Here is an 18561-nt window from a genome sequence, read left to right as displayed (position 1 = left end):
ACCATGCTTGCCCTATTCTCCTGGATCTCCCCAAAACTTCCTTTACTGACATCTTTAAAGCATCTGCTCTTGTCAGATCAACCAGTAGAACAACAGAATAACACTCACTTCAACACCAACATTTGGGAAAGACTGATGACTTGTTGGTATGCTGGTGTAGATAGGGTTGAAGAAAGAGGAGCAGATGTGAAGAGACATACATGTTTTTTTCTTTGTGAAAGTGGATGCTCAAAAATATGCAAGTCACAGAATCACAGAATGGATCAGGCTGGAAGGAACCACAGGGGCTCATCTGGTCCAACATCCCTGCTCAAGCAGGGACATCCCGGAGCCCTTGGCACAGGATCATCTCCTTACAGTACTTGAATATCCCCAGTGAGGGAGATGCCATAACCTGTCTGGACAATCTATTCTGGTGTTCATAGTGATAAATAGCAAAACATCATCATGCAACTGCAGCTTCTCCTTACAGTCAGCAAAGTGATGTTCCCAGCTAGTTTGGGTGCTTGCTCCTGAAATGCTGAGTTGATTACTCTGTGATATCTATATTTCTCGATGTAAGACCAGTCTACATGAGAAAATGCAAGTAGTGTATCTGAAGAAGGGCAAATTATGCCTGGCAAATTTGGTGGCCTTCCATGACAGAGTAATAGCAGTGGTGGATGAGAAAAAAGGATCTGGTGTCACCTACCTGGAGTTATGCAAAGCATTTGACACTGTCCCACAGTGACATCCCTGTCTCTAAAACAGAAAGACAATAATTTTAATAGATGGACCTCTCAGTTGATAAGGAATTGGTTGGATGGCTGCACTGAAAGAGCTATGGTCAATGGCTCAGTGTACTGTGTCCATCTCCATAGGAAGGAGTGTCCATAGGAAGGACTATGTTGAGCAGGTCCAGAAGAGGGCCACAAAGGTGATCAGAGAGCTGGAGCACATCTCCTTTGAAGGAAGGCTGAGAAAGCTGAGGTTGCTCAGCCTGAAGAAGAGAAGGCTCCAGGGATACCTGACTGTGGCCCTCCAGTACCTAAAGGGGACCTAACAGAGAGCTAGAGAGGGAGTTTTTACAGGGGCATGTAGTAATAGGACAAAGGAGGATGGCTTCAAACTGAAAGAGAGACAGTTTAGGTTAGGTATTAAGAGGAAAGTCTTTACTGTGAAGGTGGTGAGGCACTAGAACAGGGTGTCCAGGGAAGCCGTGGATGCTCCATCCCTGGAAGCATTCAAGGCCAGGCAGGATGGGACTCTGAGTGACCTGGTCTAGTGAAAGGCGTCCCTATCCAGGGGGCTGGGAATAGATGATCCCTAAGGCTTCCTTCCAACCCAGATCATTTTATGATTCAAAAATAATGCAGAGTTGGTTGAGGTCATAGAAGTAAAACTTCAGGGAAAAAAAAGGCCAAAGTGTCAGACTGAGAAGTTCAGATGGAAATAGATTTGCTGTCATAAATGAACAAATATAAATGCCTATGTCTATATACTAAACAATCCCCAATGCCTGTGAATACAAGCTTGGAACTGGTCAGTGGCTTGTTCTGCTTGGGCACACAGGGGTGTGAAGGGTAATAATGCCATCCCTGATGCACCTTAAGGAATGGTGGCCAGGTTAACATTCTTTCCACTATTCTTTGTGTGGTGTGTGCACGGTCACACTGGTTGTGCTGACCAACCTGATGGGACATGCAACAGATAATCCCTGGTCAAGACCAAGACAGCTCAAGCAAAAGCCCTTTCTGAGGGCTAACCCTGCCTCTGGGGAGCAAAGCCCAAGGGTGTTTAGAAGCTCTGCACAGGTTTGGGCTGCAAATTTTCCTGTCTTCTCTGCTTCTCAGACTGAGTCTAACTCAGTACTAGAGCTTCCCTGCCATCTTATGATAAGTGAGAACACAGCAGATAACACTATCTTTCATAAAGCACAAGTGGATCTGGCTCAATTAAAGTTTTATAAGTCTCCAAGCTTAAAGCCAGGTGAATGTCCATAAGCCAAATACCTAAGTTGCTCTCACCTCAGGTAACCTGTGGTTAATTAGCAATCTATGTGACTAATTTAACTAAATTTTTATATGTTTGTAAAGGAGAGTGGTGGGAGATTTAAGTATATTTCACAATCAATTAAATTAATTCAATTTTAAATATATTTCACAATAAATATGGCTAGCATTAAATATAAATTGATTTTAAAAAGACAAGTGCAGACAGCATTGAGAGTTTTATTGGTGACATTCCTTCTCTCTTGACTCCACTTGCCTGTCTGACAACATTTCAAAGGAGCAGTTCACAGATGTTTACAGAATAACTTTAACACAGTCTGTTTATGCCAAGATGCAAAGCATTCTTGGTGAGCAGACTCTGGCCTTTAACTGTTTGTACATTTTTTCTCCACAGATCTGCCAAATTATCCAACCTAATTACTTCATCTTGGGTGTCTTAGATGAAGAATTAGGCCCAGAGAGAATACATAAGCTGAACAAAATTCTTTATGCTTGCTTAAAACAAAAAAACAACCACATTTGACATCACTACACAAATATCCTTAACTCATTCACTGACTTCTGGCAGCCTCTGTCTTGTCACCCACATGTATAATTAAGGCTTAATCACCACTGGGAGAAGCTAATGACATCATTCACAAGGACCACAATGGCTTTCAAACCCAACTGTTCTACAGATCTATCTAATTCTGATGCAGTTCTCATCCTGCTCTGTATAAATTAGCCCCATTACAAGCTCATGATGTTACTTTTCACTTTTTTTCTTTTTCTTTTTTCTTTTTTTTTATGTCAGTGGCATATCCTGTTCATCATCTTCTTCTTTTAGACACATTTTTTAACTTCAGCTCCTTTTAGATTGCCCATCAGAATTATCCAGATACCTGGAATCATGGAATGGTATAGCCATGGAGCAACTTTCCCCTTGTGTGGTACAGCCATGGAGGTACGTACCCCTTGTGAATCTCTTCCTCGTGATTTGTTTATTAAGATGGGCATGTTTTACAGCACAGTCCACATACAAGTCAAAAGTCAAAGGCTGGTTTTTTCCCCCCCTATTCAAGTGTGTGTTTGTGTGTGTGTGTGTGTGTGTGTGTGTGTGTGTGTATGTGTGTGTGTAATATAATTTTTCTATTTCAGCTGTTTCTGACAAGATAGGGGTAATTGGTATCTTGAATTAACCGTGTCAAACTTAGGAACGCTGCAAAATGACATGAAGCTCATGTTTTCATACAGCTTCTTCATACAGCTCATGACTTAATTATCTTCAAAGCCCTACTCTGAAGAATTTACCTTCACAATCTTTAAGTGCATCTGCTATTTCTATCTGAGCTTGTTCAGCTCAGATAGAAATGCCAGATGCACTTAAAGATTATATATGTGAGGGGAGCACATGTTTCCAGGAAGCACCCAGTAACCTGAATTTGCCTGAAAACCTTTAAAGATTGTCCAGCAAATTCAAGTCATTCCTCTTTCCTCCTTCGGTGTCCTCACACCTCCCAGCACTCTTTCAATGTATGCATGAAAAACAGAAAAAAGAAAATCATAAAAGCTCACCCCTACATTTCATCTGAATAAAATCCAGCTGGTGAATTGACTGCAGTAAAGGTTCACTATCCAGAGTCAAGTCAAACTCAGCAGATACTTTTGGCTCCAAGGCTCCCTTGACCCACTGTTCCTGAGATACCTGAACACGCTTGATTAAAGCATCCGAAATCTGAAAGAGAGTATCAGGTTTATTATGAAATGGCAGATACACACATTAAAAATGACAAGATGTCTGTGAGATACAGCACAAAGGAAATAGGATTAAGACAGCTAAACAGATGAGATGGGATCTGGTTGTTTTGGGGCGAGGTCCATTTATGTTGCATCCTTTCATCTTGTCTTTTTAAAATAAATCTCAGGCTAGGAAAGTAAAACTGCATTTACAAAGCCTGTTAAGACTGTGTTGTGTTTCATGCCTTTGAATGCCACATATAATTCTGTACTCTGTTCTCTGATCTTCGTGGTCTACTTTTGCTCTCCTGTATAAAAAGAAGTTGCACAAAGAAAGGCTTAAATGTTTGAGTCTCCCCGTTCAGCAGAGATGATTCAGTGGATGAAAGCTAAAGCATTTAAAAAATAAAATGGTAAGGAAGGTGTATATTACTCACAGTGAGGGTGAAAAATTGTCGGATAGATTTTCACATATATGATGGATTTTCTACCATTACATCAAAACTGAATTTAATTTTTAAAGCTTTGCTCTAACTCAGCCCACAGACAATCAGACCAAAAGTCAAACAAAAATGACCACAACAGATGCTTTTGGAAGTTAAATCCTGTCTCTGTCAAAATCAATGAACTCAACTGTCCTTGAGTTCAGTGAAACTGCCATTTGGATATCTGGAGTCCCTGACAATGAACTTCCTGTAAGTCACAGGGAATAGAATTCTTTTCTGGGTACAACAGAGAGAGTTTTCCTTTGTTGCAGGAATTCGGACACTTTTCCTCATTACTTTTACTGAGGACACTCTTGTCTGAGCCCCTGCATCAACAGCTCCTAATCAGTCAGTAGGTGGAGGAGCATCCCACAGCCTCCTGCAACCTCAGAGTCACTTACTGGGATGCTGGATCCCTTGGCCATGTCTCAATATCCTGGCTGTAGGAGTAGTTGCTCAAAGTAATGCAGTGCCTGAGTGTCTGCTGGCTGTCTTGAAAGCATCATTAGATAAACCAGGAAAAAGTAAAAACAAAAATTGTTTGGGTTTGTTTGTTTTTTTTTATAAAGGGGGGGCTGCAAAAACTGAAACCACTAAAGTTACAGAGAAAGCAATCTGGAAAGAAAGTAAAGCTTATATCTAGATAGCATGTAGGTAAGACCTAAAGGTTTTGTTTGTCCTGTAACATCCAACCAACGGCCTGTTAAAATCTGTGTAATCTTGAGATTAATCTACTCCACACATTCCCCTCTCTTGCTTGAGACCAGTCATGACAGTGACAATCAGTCTGGAGTGCTAATAGGTTTAGCCTGGCTAATTCTCATCCTGTTTTCCAGTGATGCGCTGATAGACCCCTGACACTTATGCATTCATGTGTGCAGGTCATTTTGTTTGATGTACCTTTCTTTTTAGGCAATAAATAAGGCAACAAAACTACTAGGGCAAAATAAAATAATTAATAAATGTATTAGAATAAATTAAGCAAAATAATTTATGGGAAAATGACACTGTTACGCTTTGTTTCATCAACAGATACATTCAATGTTTGCACACTGTTTAATATCCTGCAAATTAAAGCAATTACTGGCTAGGCCATATTTTGCAAAGAAAAGGTACCTAGAGCTGACACAGGTCTTGATGCAATAATCTCAGTGAAGCAAAGCTACATGCAAGCTCCTTCAGACTAGATCTCCTTATAGGGCAGGTGTTGAAAGGATTCTTTTGCATGGGAAAGCAAAGGGGAGAAGCACAAGGGGGAGAAGTACTACTCTGCTGAGTCACTGACCTCTCCAAATTAATCAGAGAGCTCTGTGGGGCCCTGTGTGGGGTTTTTCAGATGAGAATAAAATATTACTCTGCAAAAAAGCTATCATTAACAGCATAGCATCTTTCTCTCAGCCCAGAAGGAAGGGCTGGTAAGATGAAAGACATCAGGAGTTAAGGGAGTGGTGTGACCACTAACTCCTCACCTCGGGCAAATGTTAAAGTCCTCTTTGTTAAGATGTTAAAATTCCCTCTTTGCTGGGACACTCGTGCAGTCACCAGGCTCTCTGAGTATTTAGACAGTATTTACAGGAGTTAAGGTGAACCTGCCTTTTAGGTGAAAGGGGCTAATCAAAAAAGCCACACATTTTTAGACTTAGCTTAAATGTATTCTCTTTTTTTTTTTTTTTTTTTATTCCCAGAACATTAGGAAGAAAAATACCTGTAAAAACCCAGAGGGATCATTTTCCTTGATAACTTCTAGGCAGTATTCCATAAGTCCTGTTGACTGGCGTAGCTTCAGTGTACAGTGATTTATCTGGTCCCAAACAACCTGAAAACAAACATCAGTACAGTTCTATGACTGCCTCAGCCTGCAATGAACTGTATAAAATTCTTTCAGAAGAGATGAGGAATGGGAGAGTGTGTTAAATCTATGCTTAATTTAGCAGCCATATGGCCATTGCTGTATCTCCATCAGCTTCACTCACTCGCTCTGTATAGTAAATACTGATAATTAGCTTGGCAAAATGTTTTGCACAGGGAATCTCAATTTTCAGAGCAGATTAATTGCTCAAAGATTAGGCTTGCTTGGGGCAAAGAGGGCACAGAAAATGTCTCTGCATTTGCAGTGTTCACATTTCCAGTCACACTTTCACTAACATTGGAGCTTTTCAAAAGTCCTTCACTTTAGAGGCAAACTGCTGGAGTGGTTTCTCACAGATCATACCCTAACATGTTCTTCACAATTTATTATTGAACCTGCTCTGCTTGAGAACACATTGCTAGAATTAAGAAACAAAATAGCTGCATCCCGTTTTCCCATATTTCGGCCTTGATTCTGCTGCCACATGGCTGTGGACTAGGTCTAATAGCACTGTGTTCTGTAGGATAACTTGTGACAGCAATAAACTGCAGGGTCTGTCGTGCTGTCAGCAGTCCCAAGGTCTGGTTCTTGTTAAATAAGTAGAATGCTGATCTCAGGTAGATTTTGTTAACTGATATGTTAGATAATCCACTTCAATTTTTCCTTCTGTCTTAGATACTTTTAATGTGAATGGCACTATAGTTCCTCAAAATCACGTAAAGATCAGCATTTTAATAAATGTGTCTATTTAAATATTTCTTGACTGCTACTTCATTCAACCATTTTAGATTTCTTCTTGCCATGTCCTTTTACTAAAATTCTTTAATATATTTTGAGTAGCTCATGTATTTCTGGAGGTGGCTTACCTGAATTTCAAGATTCGAGGAGATATCAAAATCACAGCTGTTTACTTGGGCAGAAGGTCCCAAAATCCAAACCACACACAGGTTTCACTGATAAGCACATATCAAGAGATAGCCCCAAAGCATCAGATAAATGAAGATTGATGGCCTGATTCAACAAACTGCTGAAGTACGTCCATCATTTAATGTGTGTAGGCACAGTTCCATTAAACTGCTGAACTGGAACATGCTAAAGGACTTTAGGATTTGGTTACTAGGAGATTTCATGGTGTAAAGGGTTGGGGAACTTGGCCAAACACCCCAGGTATCTGTCAGCAGTTGTGCTGAGCTGATGAGAGGAGTGCTCACCTTCAGCTTGTGCTCCCGTTCCTTGGTGACCTTTGTGAGCAGTTTTGCCTTTTGCCGTGTTAACGCGTCAACCAAGGCATCACACTGAGCCACAAGACAGGCTTCGTAATCCAGCCCGTTCTCCTACAACAAGGAGAGAGTCATACCCATCAAAGAAAGCACAGTTTGCAGCTTAAGCTATTGCTCATACCTGCTTTTCTGTTCAGAAAATATTTCCTTTCAAGACCCTCCGCATTTTTGTTGCCTTTCTGATTTCATTACAGCTGTACCAGTAATAGCTGCATGCTATAAAATGAAACAGTAAGATGCCACACCACAAATGGTCTTATTCAAAACTTTGATTTACTGGCACTTTCCCGACAACAGATGTAGTACAACATAATGGAAATGCTAAATGTAACATACACAGTGCATACATACATAAGAGGATTCTGCTCCAATCTGTTTTAATTATCCCACTGTAGCAACTTTGAAATCACTGGCTCTGTACCACAGCAATTAGAACAGAATTATGGACCAGAATCTGGTCTACTGGCTTATTACAAGGAAATTAATGAGGTACAAAGCCCTAAGGTTTGTGTATTGCGAGTACTTTTTTAAAATAGCTAGCACTTGGCTGTGGAGCGATGTACTTGATTAGCTTTTTTTAAAAAATAGGCAAATTTCTATTCGCATTTTGGTAAAATTATTTGCTAGGCAGAAACCAGCGTGACGTGCACAACACTGAGCCTTTAGTAGGGTCTGGGAACAATTTAGCATTACATAAATCCCTGGAACTGATGCTGTAGTACCCACTCAAAGGAAGACTCTCCCTCACTTCCTCTGCTCATGAGACTAGAAGGAGAAAACTTTCAAGCTCCTCTTCCAAGGAGATGTTTAGGTCTGCTATCAACTTTCCTCCCAAATACCCCAATTAAAAAAAAAAAAAGTCATTAAATGTGAGATTAAACATGTACTGAAGGAGAAGCATCGTTTTGCTAGGCTAGTGTAACTCGTTCTTAGCTCTTTTGCTTTTTTATTTTCTACTCATTTACTTTGTCTTCTTTATTTTGAGTTCAAAATTTTCAGCACAAAATTTTCAGTTCACAATTTTTCAGCACAAAATTCCCCAGCTGGTGAATGCAGAGCCAGTGCTCCCAGCGATTCCCCCACTGCAGCCCTAGCCGTGCCAGCGAGGTGTGGGCAGGGGTTTAGCTGGTGGTGGGGAGACACCAGACTGCTCAGTTCCTGCTCACAGGTTTGTTTTAGACTCTTCCTGTTTGCACCTCTCCCTCCTCGGCTTGTACGACACGCAGCTCCCCCTTAAGCCCATTTCCATCCCATTACTCTTGAAGTGTAGGTTTGTGCACAGAGCCTGAATCAGTCTGTGGCTGCAGTGCATCATTTCTCCCCTCATTTTCTGCTCACACATCAAATGGGGTGTTTGATGATATGCCTCCTTCGAGTGAGAAAGTATGAAATTGTTAGAGCACATGGGAAAATGGGAAAATCAGATCATGACAGCAACAAGGAAGGAAACAACAGGAGAAATGAGGAAGAGGCAGGATCTGAAAAGAAAAGACCAAGAGATATAAAAGTGACCTCAGAGAAGAGAAAGGCAGGAAAAAAGAGGGGGAAACAACAGATCTGCAAAGCAGGGAAAAGTAGATTATGAATTTGCAAACTGCCCTAGGTAAGATAAAAGCACAGCTCCTGTTAGCTCTGGCAAACTCAGAGAGGAGATAAAGAGTGTGGATAGTTGTCTGGTCTGCTGTGCATTGAGAAAGGATAATAAAACATACATATTGCTTGCTCCTTTGTGTAAAAGTATTACTAAAATACATTTCTGCTGAGGGGTAAATGTCCATATGCGAGTGTGACAACCATCATAAGATTTCTACTGTAAATAACCTGCTCTGAGACGTGTGTCTGGCTATAAACATATTCACAAAGTCTACATCTGTTCCTCCACAAAGTAACAGTACAAGAACTGTTTTTTGTCCAAATGTCAAAAGGCACAGATTGGCTCATGACACCTCTAAACCCTTTCGCCTCAAAGAGTGTGGCTGTACCAAACCTGACTACAGGAGCATTCCCTGGCATGTGCTGTCATCAAAGGCTGCTCAAACATCACATGAGAAGAGTGCAATTTGTCACAGGAGGAAACCATTCCAGGGAGCTCCTTAAGGGTTAAACTGTGTGGGTGATCATCTTGGAGCCATGCCACAGCCTTGTTTTACTTGGGAATACAATATGCAGCTGATTAGTCCTGCTGTTTTGGTTTGCTGAAATTTGATGTTTCGCTTAGGCTCAGGATGAAGACTGGCTCAACACACGAGGGTCAGATCCCATTTGTGCCCAGACTTGGCTAAATGTTAAAGGACTGCTGGATGTAATTTCCTCTTCCCAGCTCTCCTTTAGCATTTTAAGCAATGAGCAGCATCAAATAAATGGCTTGGTCTTTTGATCCAACTGTAGCAGCTCCCTTATGCAGAGCAATTTGGCAGTGATTTTAATGAAACACAGTAAAGGATTTTACAGCATAGTCATAAATAGTCATAATGCACCACTTCTAAATTTCAGGAGGGAAAAACACATTTGTAATGGTGCTAGATTACTCAAGAAAGATTGCTGATAGACTGCTGTTTTGGATGGGTTACCCCATTCTAAAACAGCTGTTCATACCTATAGGAATAAGTGCTCTTTAGAGGTGCCTGTCTTTTCTCCTAGGACAGTGAAAAAAGTCTAAATGAGTAGACTAGCTGAGCTACATAACTGTTAAATGGGTAAGTCAGCTGAGAGAAACCTCACACTATAGCCAAAATACAGCACATTACAGGTGCCGGTCAGTGCCTTTGCACCAGTTTCTTTCAGTTAAATGTCCTTTAATTTTACCAGTTTCTCATTTTAGTGTTTTCCCTTCCCCACATGGCTATGGAAGACTGTGAGGGTGGGTAGTTAGGCTGCCCCAAGGCAACCCAGGAGCTTGGGCAGCTCTTGTGCTAAGAATTCATTCTCTAGGGTTTTAAGTAGAATACTTTAATGAATAAATTATAAAGTTTTTGAACTTCTGCTTTGGTTTCCTGTTACTAACAAGCGCAGGACTTATTGATGAAAGACGAGCAAGCAGCAGAGTGGGTTGCTGAAGAGCAGATGATGCATATCCCATCGCTGTAGAGCATTGCTGCAGCAGAAAACCATTGTCCCCTCCTGGACACTGTGCAGCTCAAACTATAGTGGCACATTTCCAGGTACACTCTGCAGGGTGAGAAGGACCTTGAGGATCATCTGACCTCCACCACTGATGAGTCTAGATTTGATTGAAATTAAGGTTTGTTTCATTTTGGGTTTGTGCCCTCAATTACTGCACTCATTATGAGCCCTTTTTCTGACTATTAAATCTGGACAATTATAGGCATGAAAATAACTTACGCTCCAATAAATGACACATTGATTTAGCAGCAGTTACTTTTTTTTTTTAGTAGAATATTCCTGTATTTTTGAGTATGTGTAAGACATTCCTACAAGTATTCCAATAGGCAGATTGACTGGATTTTTTGCAGTAATTAGTGCATTTTTAGAAAATGTAAGATGAAAAACTAGCTGTAAATTTTGAATGTGTTAAAATGAGAATTTATCCTCAATGCCAAATTCAAGCAATTGTAGCCAGGGAGGAGCCCAGAAGCATGACTAATGGATTCAATCAAACACTAATCAACACAGCTCAGATGTCCAGTATTGAGTATCAGCTTTTTGCAACAAACAGCAAACAATCTAGAAGCTAAGAGGGGCTTGCAGGCATTATTTGATGAATAATTTTTACCTAGAAAATCCATTCAGGAAAGGTCAGATGATTCTCGGAAAGATGAGAATAGCACAGGAAACAGAGTCATCAAATAAATTATTCACTCTGTTCCATTGATTACTGTATCATCAAAACAGATAATATTCTACAGTTACCTGGATCTGCTGCAATAAATTTTTCAGCTGAACCAAAAACTCTTTAGCTTCTTTTGCTTTATCTGAAACGCCATTTAAAGCCTGAGACAGCTGTGCCTGCAAGGGAGAAAAAAAGGAGGAGAAAAAAGAAAAAGTTAGTGATAAAATGCAAATGTTTTTCTTAGTAATCCTTGGATTCGATGATTAATAATGTGCTAAAAGGCTTATATGTGTTCCTAATTCCACAAAGTGTTTGTGCTAGAAAAGAATAGTTAAGATTTTTACTGTAATCAGATTTAATGAGGGTGAAATATGCATGTGGGGGTAGTCAAGTATTGTGTCTGCACATTCCACTTTATTGCAGCAACTTGGTAAGTCAAAACACCTTTTTGCAAGACAGCTACCCACACATATAAGGAGGTAGTAGTCTTACACTTACACAGTAGCATCTGTCATGCTGAAAAATCCCCAAGTGCTTTCCAAAATGACACTTCCTTTTCATCCAAGTCGGAAATCTTTATCAGTGTGGTAGATCCTACCAAACCTGAGATACAGTAGGACTTTTAAAGACAAACCTGCCTTCTCAGACTTCATACTAATGTCCCTTTGGGGCTCCAGTTTCCCATGCTCCAACTCAACAAACAGGTGAATGTTTCTGCAAAAGTTGGAAAAAACTTTTCCTCTAACTTTTGACCGGTAAGGCACAGAGAATATGTCTTTTTAAAGTCCACACTCTAGGCCTAACCTTCCTTTTCTTCAGCTAACAGCTGAGACCTCTAAGCTGAACCAGAGGCTTGTCTATAAACTTCGAGGACAGGATGAAAACAGTGGTTTTGTCCCTGGCAGACCCAGTGATGAATTCTGGGGGTCCCAGTGCCCTGAGCTGGAGAACCGTGACTGTGAGACTGATTCTCCCAGTCAAGCCCAAATTTGTGCAGGATTTGCAAGTCCAGATGGATGGATCCCTGTAAGTCTATGAGTCCCAACAGTATTCACTTAGCATACTCAAAGATCTGGCTGATGTCACTGCGAGGTTATGTACCTGGGATGGAGCAGCCCTGGATGTATGTAAGACTGGGGAACAAGAGGCAGGAAAGCACATTAGTGCTAAATTCTAAATGAGAATAAGCTTTACAATATTAATTAGTAACAGAATTAAAGGGAAGACACATTACTAGGCCTATTTCTCAATATTTGAATCTTTACTATTTTCCTACACAAACCCTTGTAAATGCACAAAACCCTGAAATGATGATGTTCGATATTAACACTATGGGAGCCCACAAAAGCAAACTCCGGGTCTATGAAAGAGCCTCTTTTTCTGCCAGATCAGATAATCAGAACTTGAGGTCAGCTCTGCACAGGCTGATCATGTTGCCGAAGTTTGAAGCCCACCTTTATTGATCGCACTTTCTGCTCCACTCACAGGGCACATCTGAGCATTTGATTTGTCAAGATGACACAGAACAAGGTGAAAGCAGCACATGACAAAACACCTAAGGTGTAAGCAAGAAATAAATAGGTGGCAGAAGCATTATATTCTCTGTTATTGACTGTCCTGACCAAATAGTCCCAAGGAGGGAAGAGTTCTTTTCTTTCAAATCAAAATCAATGGTTGGTCCCAACAAAAGTAAAACTTCCACATTCCCAACATCTGCCCCAGCTCTCAAATCACCTCAAAGTGCATTTCACCAGATCAGGGGAGACAAAAGCAGTATGTGGGCATCACAGCAGCTGTAGAAAACCACCACAGGTGAATTGTAAGCAGCACATACACCAATGGCAATTGGCACAGTCACTCCTGGCTCCTGGCACACTCCCATCATAGAGAGCTGCAACAAAATCTCACCCATGCTACTGTCTAAAGAGCTCATAAGCAAATCGATCTGTTCATTAAAACCTGTGGTTGCATTAACTCGACTGCAGCACGAAGCTGTGTAGAAGACCAGATTTCCATTTGTGAAACCCACTTAGAGATAATAGTTTTGTTTTTCCAAGCATTTGTAAAAGATACCTTGCAAGTCAGAGGAATTTAGTCATGCACTTCTCATTAAAATCAAGTGGAGCTACATGACTAAGCCCTCAGTAACCCAACCAAGCCATTAAAAATGCCCTGTACATCCAGAACAATCTCCCATACCACAGAAATATTTATTGTAAGCCAAACTAAGATGTAACAAGCTCCGCTGACTGGGACAATTAACAACTCCTGACAAACGGTATTCCACCTGGTGTTATCCTAATTTTAGTACCTGGTCTTGAAACCAATAAAGCGAGGGCTGGAGATGGATACCAAGTTTCTATTTCCATCAATTACAGGAACACAGAGATCACAAGGGTAAGGAATTAAACCCAGATGGGCAGGTAAGACCTCTGATTTCAGAAAATGAACCAGATAATGGTCATGTCCTTTTTCAGCCAAACAGTTCATGCTCATTTAGCATGCCTTCCCTCCATCTCTCTTTAGCAGCAGATTGGCTATTGATTAGATAAGCTTGTCCTGGTGTTGAATTCTCATAAACCCCACATATTTTTGGGAACACAAGTCTTTAGGTCAGGAAATAAAAGCAGGAATGTGGACTCCTACACTTGCCTGCAACTCCCTGCCTGCCTGCCCTTCACAGACCTATCCAGCTGTGGGTGTTTTTATCATTTTGGTACATACGTATATTTAACCCTGTAGAACGGGCAGAGCTGCAATGTGTCCACCATCATTCCTCATATCCATAGCTCTGAAGTCCTATCTAAATGTGATTGCAGTACCACTGTACTTGCTAAGAAGATGTGAAAGATTAAACTTCAAAACAAGACTAAGGGTTTTTCTTAATAACCTTGAACTGCTGGTCCAGATGCACTTTTTAGGCAAGTGAATATAATGAAGTCCAGCTAAACCAGGGCATTTTCACAGATTTGTGCCATTGGAGCCTTGTTATTTTTCACCAGTTTTACTTTACTTTCTTTAGGAGAAGTTACACACAGCAGTGCAATGGGGAACCTGCACCACAGGGGCCAACCAGTCCACAGCAGCTTTACTATCAGCAATACAGCTGAGGGTAAGTGCACATTTCTTTGCATGGTCTGCAGCATGGTCTACCCTCCATAATTTGCCACTAGATCACTGTGTAAGGCCCAGACAAAGGAGGAGCCAAACAAAGGACTAACACAAGGCAGGCCTCTTGGTCTAGGAACAAACCTTTCAGCTGCCTCTAGCAAGAATGCCTGGAGCATCTGGAGAGAACACATGAACCTTAAATTACATTATGGTTTTGGCATACCAGTCAATAAAAGTAATTTATGGTTTGGCCAAAGTAACTGTAGGTAATAAACTTGTAGAAATTGCTGTATCAGAAAACTATTTCTAAGCAGAAGTATCCAATTCCAAAACAATTTATCTGAATGAATGTGAGCTGATGATTTAGGCTGCCTGGCTATACAGTTCCATTATATTTATTTTGTGCAAAGCACATTTTTCTGGAAAATATAATATTCACAAGAGCATAATTTCAGAGTCCCCAGATTACTTAATTTTGAGGGTTTCTTTTTTGCTAGAATTTTGACATTGATTGAAGATGCAAATCAAGAGAAAAATCATATTCTGTGGTACCTCAGTCACAGAAAAAAAAATGCAGTAAAAATACTAGCCAAAAGGGTTTTTCAATATTTGACAGAAGGAAAGAGAGAAAATTACTGATTCTGAACTTTGATTACACTGGGCTGCAATGTTCCAAAAGGGATCAAACAGTTTTAACTCAAGGTAGACCGTAATACATCACAAGCTGGTCTCTCATGCTCTCCAAAACATCAGCCATGTTTGAACTGTGAACTCAGACCTTGCTCATCAAAACAATTTGTTCAGAAGTGGATTCTGACACTGGGATATGAGCAGCAGCTGCAAATGTTTAATCTGCTGCTTCTGGACCAAGAGAACTCCTCTGCACAAACACATGTCGTGTTAGGGAGTAATGATGGCTGAGCTGCTGGCAGAACATCCAAACTGAAACACCTCCAGAAGAAGTTTGTCTTTCTTCTTGCATGGATAAACAATGTACATGACCCCAAGGGGCATCTTCTTTGGATCTTAAAATAGAAAGTCAATTTTTTGCCTTGCCAAATACCTCAGCCTATCTTGTGCTCAGCCACTCCATGGCCAAGGGGTGATGACACCAGTCCTGATTTTGACATTCGGTGCTCTGTCTGAAAGGATCTCTCTGTGCTTTCTTTACTCCTAACTGCAAGTAGAGAGTAAAAGGAAGGGAATCCTGCAGCCAGCAGAGCTGGTCAAGTGCTCTTTGCATAGCTTTGGGAGAAATCCTTTATCCCCATGACAGCAGGAAGTTCCAAAGGATTGTCCTTAGCTGTCAGGTATTGAAGTCCCCTCTGTACATTCATATAATACTAACTAATCATTTTTTCCAGGGTCCATCATCCTCAGCAAGAAAGAACTAACTTTATACACATTTTCAACTTCTAAGGCCACATCTTGCTCTTTATTCAAAGATTGCAAAGCCTTATTTTTAGCAAGGAAAGCATGACCAAGTGACCCACCAGCTCTACCAGACTTCAGTAAACCCCTGTGTAGACAAGTGAATGACTGATATCAGGGAGGGATAGGGAGCATCACTTGCAGGGAAGCATGAATCAGACAGTGACGATATGTGAATCAGGAAAAGCTTTACTTGTCTCTAGTCCCCACCTACAATTCCTTATTTATCTTTGTGTCATGAAAGTCCGTCCAGCCATTACTCCTGCTTTCTTTGGGAACGGACTGGGAGAAGACCTTTTTACAGCCCAGGAGAACACCCAGTGTCCATGATCATCTGTACCATGATTTCTTGTCTAAAACATTTGGGTGGCTGTGGGCCACTCTCCTTCATTGACATAAGGTTGTGGCAGCTTGCACTGAGTCCTGGATGAAAGGGAGGTGGTGAAAGGAAAGAAGAACAACCCTGTCTCTTCACAGGTAGCCGTTGCCATTGTGAGAACTTGAGAAGGCTGAGGACAGGATGGCCAAGAATCCTACGGAAGTCAAACAATTTAGTGAGATGGACTTGCTAATTCCAGCTATCTGCCTGAGACCTGGTTGAACCTCACTGGTCAAGGTGATGCCAACATGGGAGGGAGTCTGGATTTTGCAACTCTGAGCAGAGGTTGAGGGGTCAGTGGGAAGTCAGGAAGGGCCAAAAACCTAAGAGAGCCATTCTGAAGGGAGAAAAGTCTGAGAGGATGATGGACATGAAAAACCTCACATCCCACAAACTTGCAACACGCCGTTGGGGCACGGGGATGAGCAAACCCCAGTGCTCAGCATCACCCCAGCTCCGGGCATCACCCCAGCTCCCAGTCGGCTGTCGGGACTCACCTTGTGCTGCTTCCACATGGCTCCCAGGGCCTTCACGTCGTGCTTGCTGTGCTTGCCCTCCTCCAAGCACTGGTAGCAGACGGGGCTGCGGCAGCTCACGCAGTACATGCTGTAGTTCTCCAGGTCGTGCTCGGCGCACGTCGGCAGCTTGCGGCCGCCGCCCGCCCCCTTCCCGCCGCCGCCGTCCGGGCCGCCGCCGGGGGCGCCCGGGTGTGCGGGCGGCGGGGCCAGGCGGTGCTTGGCGAAGGGCCCGCGGGCCGGGTGGCAGCGGAGCTGGCATGCGGCGCAGTACAGCACCTCGCACTGCTCGCACAGCACGGCGGCCGGCTCGGGCGGGCTGCGGTCGCACAGCTGGCACTTGGCGGCGGGGGCGGCGGCGGCGCGGCCCTGCTGGTAGCGCTGCACGATGGCCTCCAGCAGCCGGTTGCGCTGGAAGCCGCGGAGCCCGCGATGGTCCAGGGATGCGCTCCGGTGGCACTGCGGGCAGGTGAGGGAGGAGCTGGCGGGGCCGGCGCCCCGCGGAGCCGCCGCCGCCCCCGGGGGCGCGGGCACCAGCGGCAGCACCCGCACGCCATTGGGGGACTTCAGGCTGGGGGTGTAGGAGCCGTAGCCGCTGTCGGTCTCGCTGTGCAGGCTCAGCTTGTCCGCGTGGTCCCCGCCGCCGCCGCCCGCCGTGCTCTCCGAGTCCAGGCAGGCGGCGGAGCCCGCGCCCGCTCCCGGCCCCGCTCCCGGCCCCGCTCCCGGCCCCGCTCCCGGCGCGGCGGCGGGCGGCGCGGGGCCCCGAGAGTGGAGCAGGGGCGGCAGGTGCTGCTCGCTCTCCGGGGTCTGCACGGCGATGGTGCGGGCGCAGGGCAGGCAGACATTGTGCGAGCAGGGCAGGATGATGGGCTCCCGGAACAGCGAGCCGCACACCGGGCACTTCAGCTCCTCTTCCATGGCCGCGGCGCGGCTTTGTGCGCGGGCTCCTCAGGCGGGCGGCGCGGGGTCGCCGCCGGCTCCCCCCATCCCCCGCGGAGCCCCCTCCACCGCCTCCCTCCGCTCCGGGCTCCGGGGCGAGGCCGGGAGGGCTCCGGGAGCCGCTGCCGCCCCGCGCGGTTCAGCACCCGGCGCGGAGAGACAGCTCCGCACGGCCGGGCCAGCGCCGGGGAAAGGCCGCCCGCCCGCCGGCCGGGGCGCGGGCAGCGAGCGCGGTGGGACTGTTTTAACGTTGGTGGCATAGAGTAATAATATATGGGGAAGGGAGGCGGGGGGCGGAGGCAGGGCAGGAGTAGGAAGGGGCGGGAAGAGCCCCTTTCCAGCAAATAAAGTGGTCGCTCTCTCTACGGCTGGGAAAGGCTAAAACATTTTTTAAAGGATCTCTACGCAGGGATGTCTTCATATCTTTAAATAAAGCCATTGTTTGGGTAGCAGGTTGAACGCAGGCGGAGTTTCGTTATCTCTAGTAGCCCTCTCTCCCGTCACCGAATTAAAGGGGGATGCTCACCGACAAACTAAGCTCGTGTCTCTCCTTCACACGGCTCTCACCATGCTGGTGCACAACCAAGATGCACAAAATGTCAGGAACTGACAGAGGGAGGGATGCGAAAGGGGTTAAAAGGGAAGCGCGAACCCCAGCTACGAACGCTGTGGCAGGGGCGGCAGAGCGCAGCGAGCGGGGGACGTGCCACATCTCCCCAGCTCCCAGCCCTGTGACACCAACAGGAATCTGATGCGAAGATAAATCAGGGATGACAGCTGAGAGTTTATGAACTGAAAATAACCACCCTTAGAAGAAAGAAACCAGCAGTGGGAAATCCCCCATCTGTTTTGTTTACATACGCTTAGCGTGGATGTAGCACTTATTTCATAGTGAAGATATTATATGTAAGAGCGATTTCACTGATTTTTATTATTGTTATTCATCTATTTTGTTTAACAGCCACTTAACCATATTAAGCTCAAATCCGTAAGCAGATCCCAATTTTTTGTTTAAGATCCAAACTGGTCTTTTCAGAACAGCTATTTAAAAAAATTAAGTGGTATCAAATGAAAA

At 43.8% G+C, this 18561-nt stretch overlaps 1 protein-coding gene across 3 annotated transcripts in view; it reads right to left on the bottom strand.

The window, feature by feature from the left end:
- TRIM67 (tripartite motif containing 67) overlaps positions 1-17465 on the bottom strand; it is a 33946-nt gene extending 16481 nt beyond the window's left edge. The window contains exons 1-6 of one of the 3 annotated variants that reach the window (XM_062489150.1): positions 17345-17465; positions 16530-17266; positions 11192-11287; positions 7253-7375; positions 5898-6008; positions 3546-3705 (exon numbers count right to left, since the gene is read on the bottom strand). In XM_062489150.1, coding sequence (XP_062345134.1) covers positions 3546-3705; positions 5898-6008; positions 7253-7375; positions 11192-11287; positions 16530-17266; positions 17345-17465 — 1348 coding nt within the window. Of the gene's footprint in view, positions 1-3545; positions 3706-5897; positions 6009-7252; positions 7376-11191; positions 11288-16529 lie in introns of all 3 variants that reach the window. The other 2 variants (XM_062489148.1, XM_062489149.1) reach the window with 2 other exon arrangements.
- Between the last annotated feature and the right edge of the window lie 1096 nt (positions 17466-18561).

Source organism: Cinclus cinclus, chromosome 3 (genome assembly GCF_963662255.1).
Source record: "Cinclus cinclus chromosome 3, bCinCin1.1, whole genome shotgun sequence".
NCBI lineage: Eukaryota > Metazoa > Chordata > Aves > Passeriformes > Cinclidae > Cinclus > Cinclus cinclus.
This window is presented reverse-complemented; position numbering and strand designations above follow the sequence as displayed.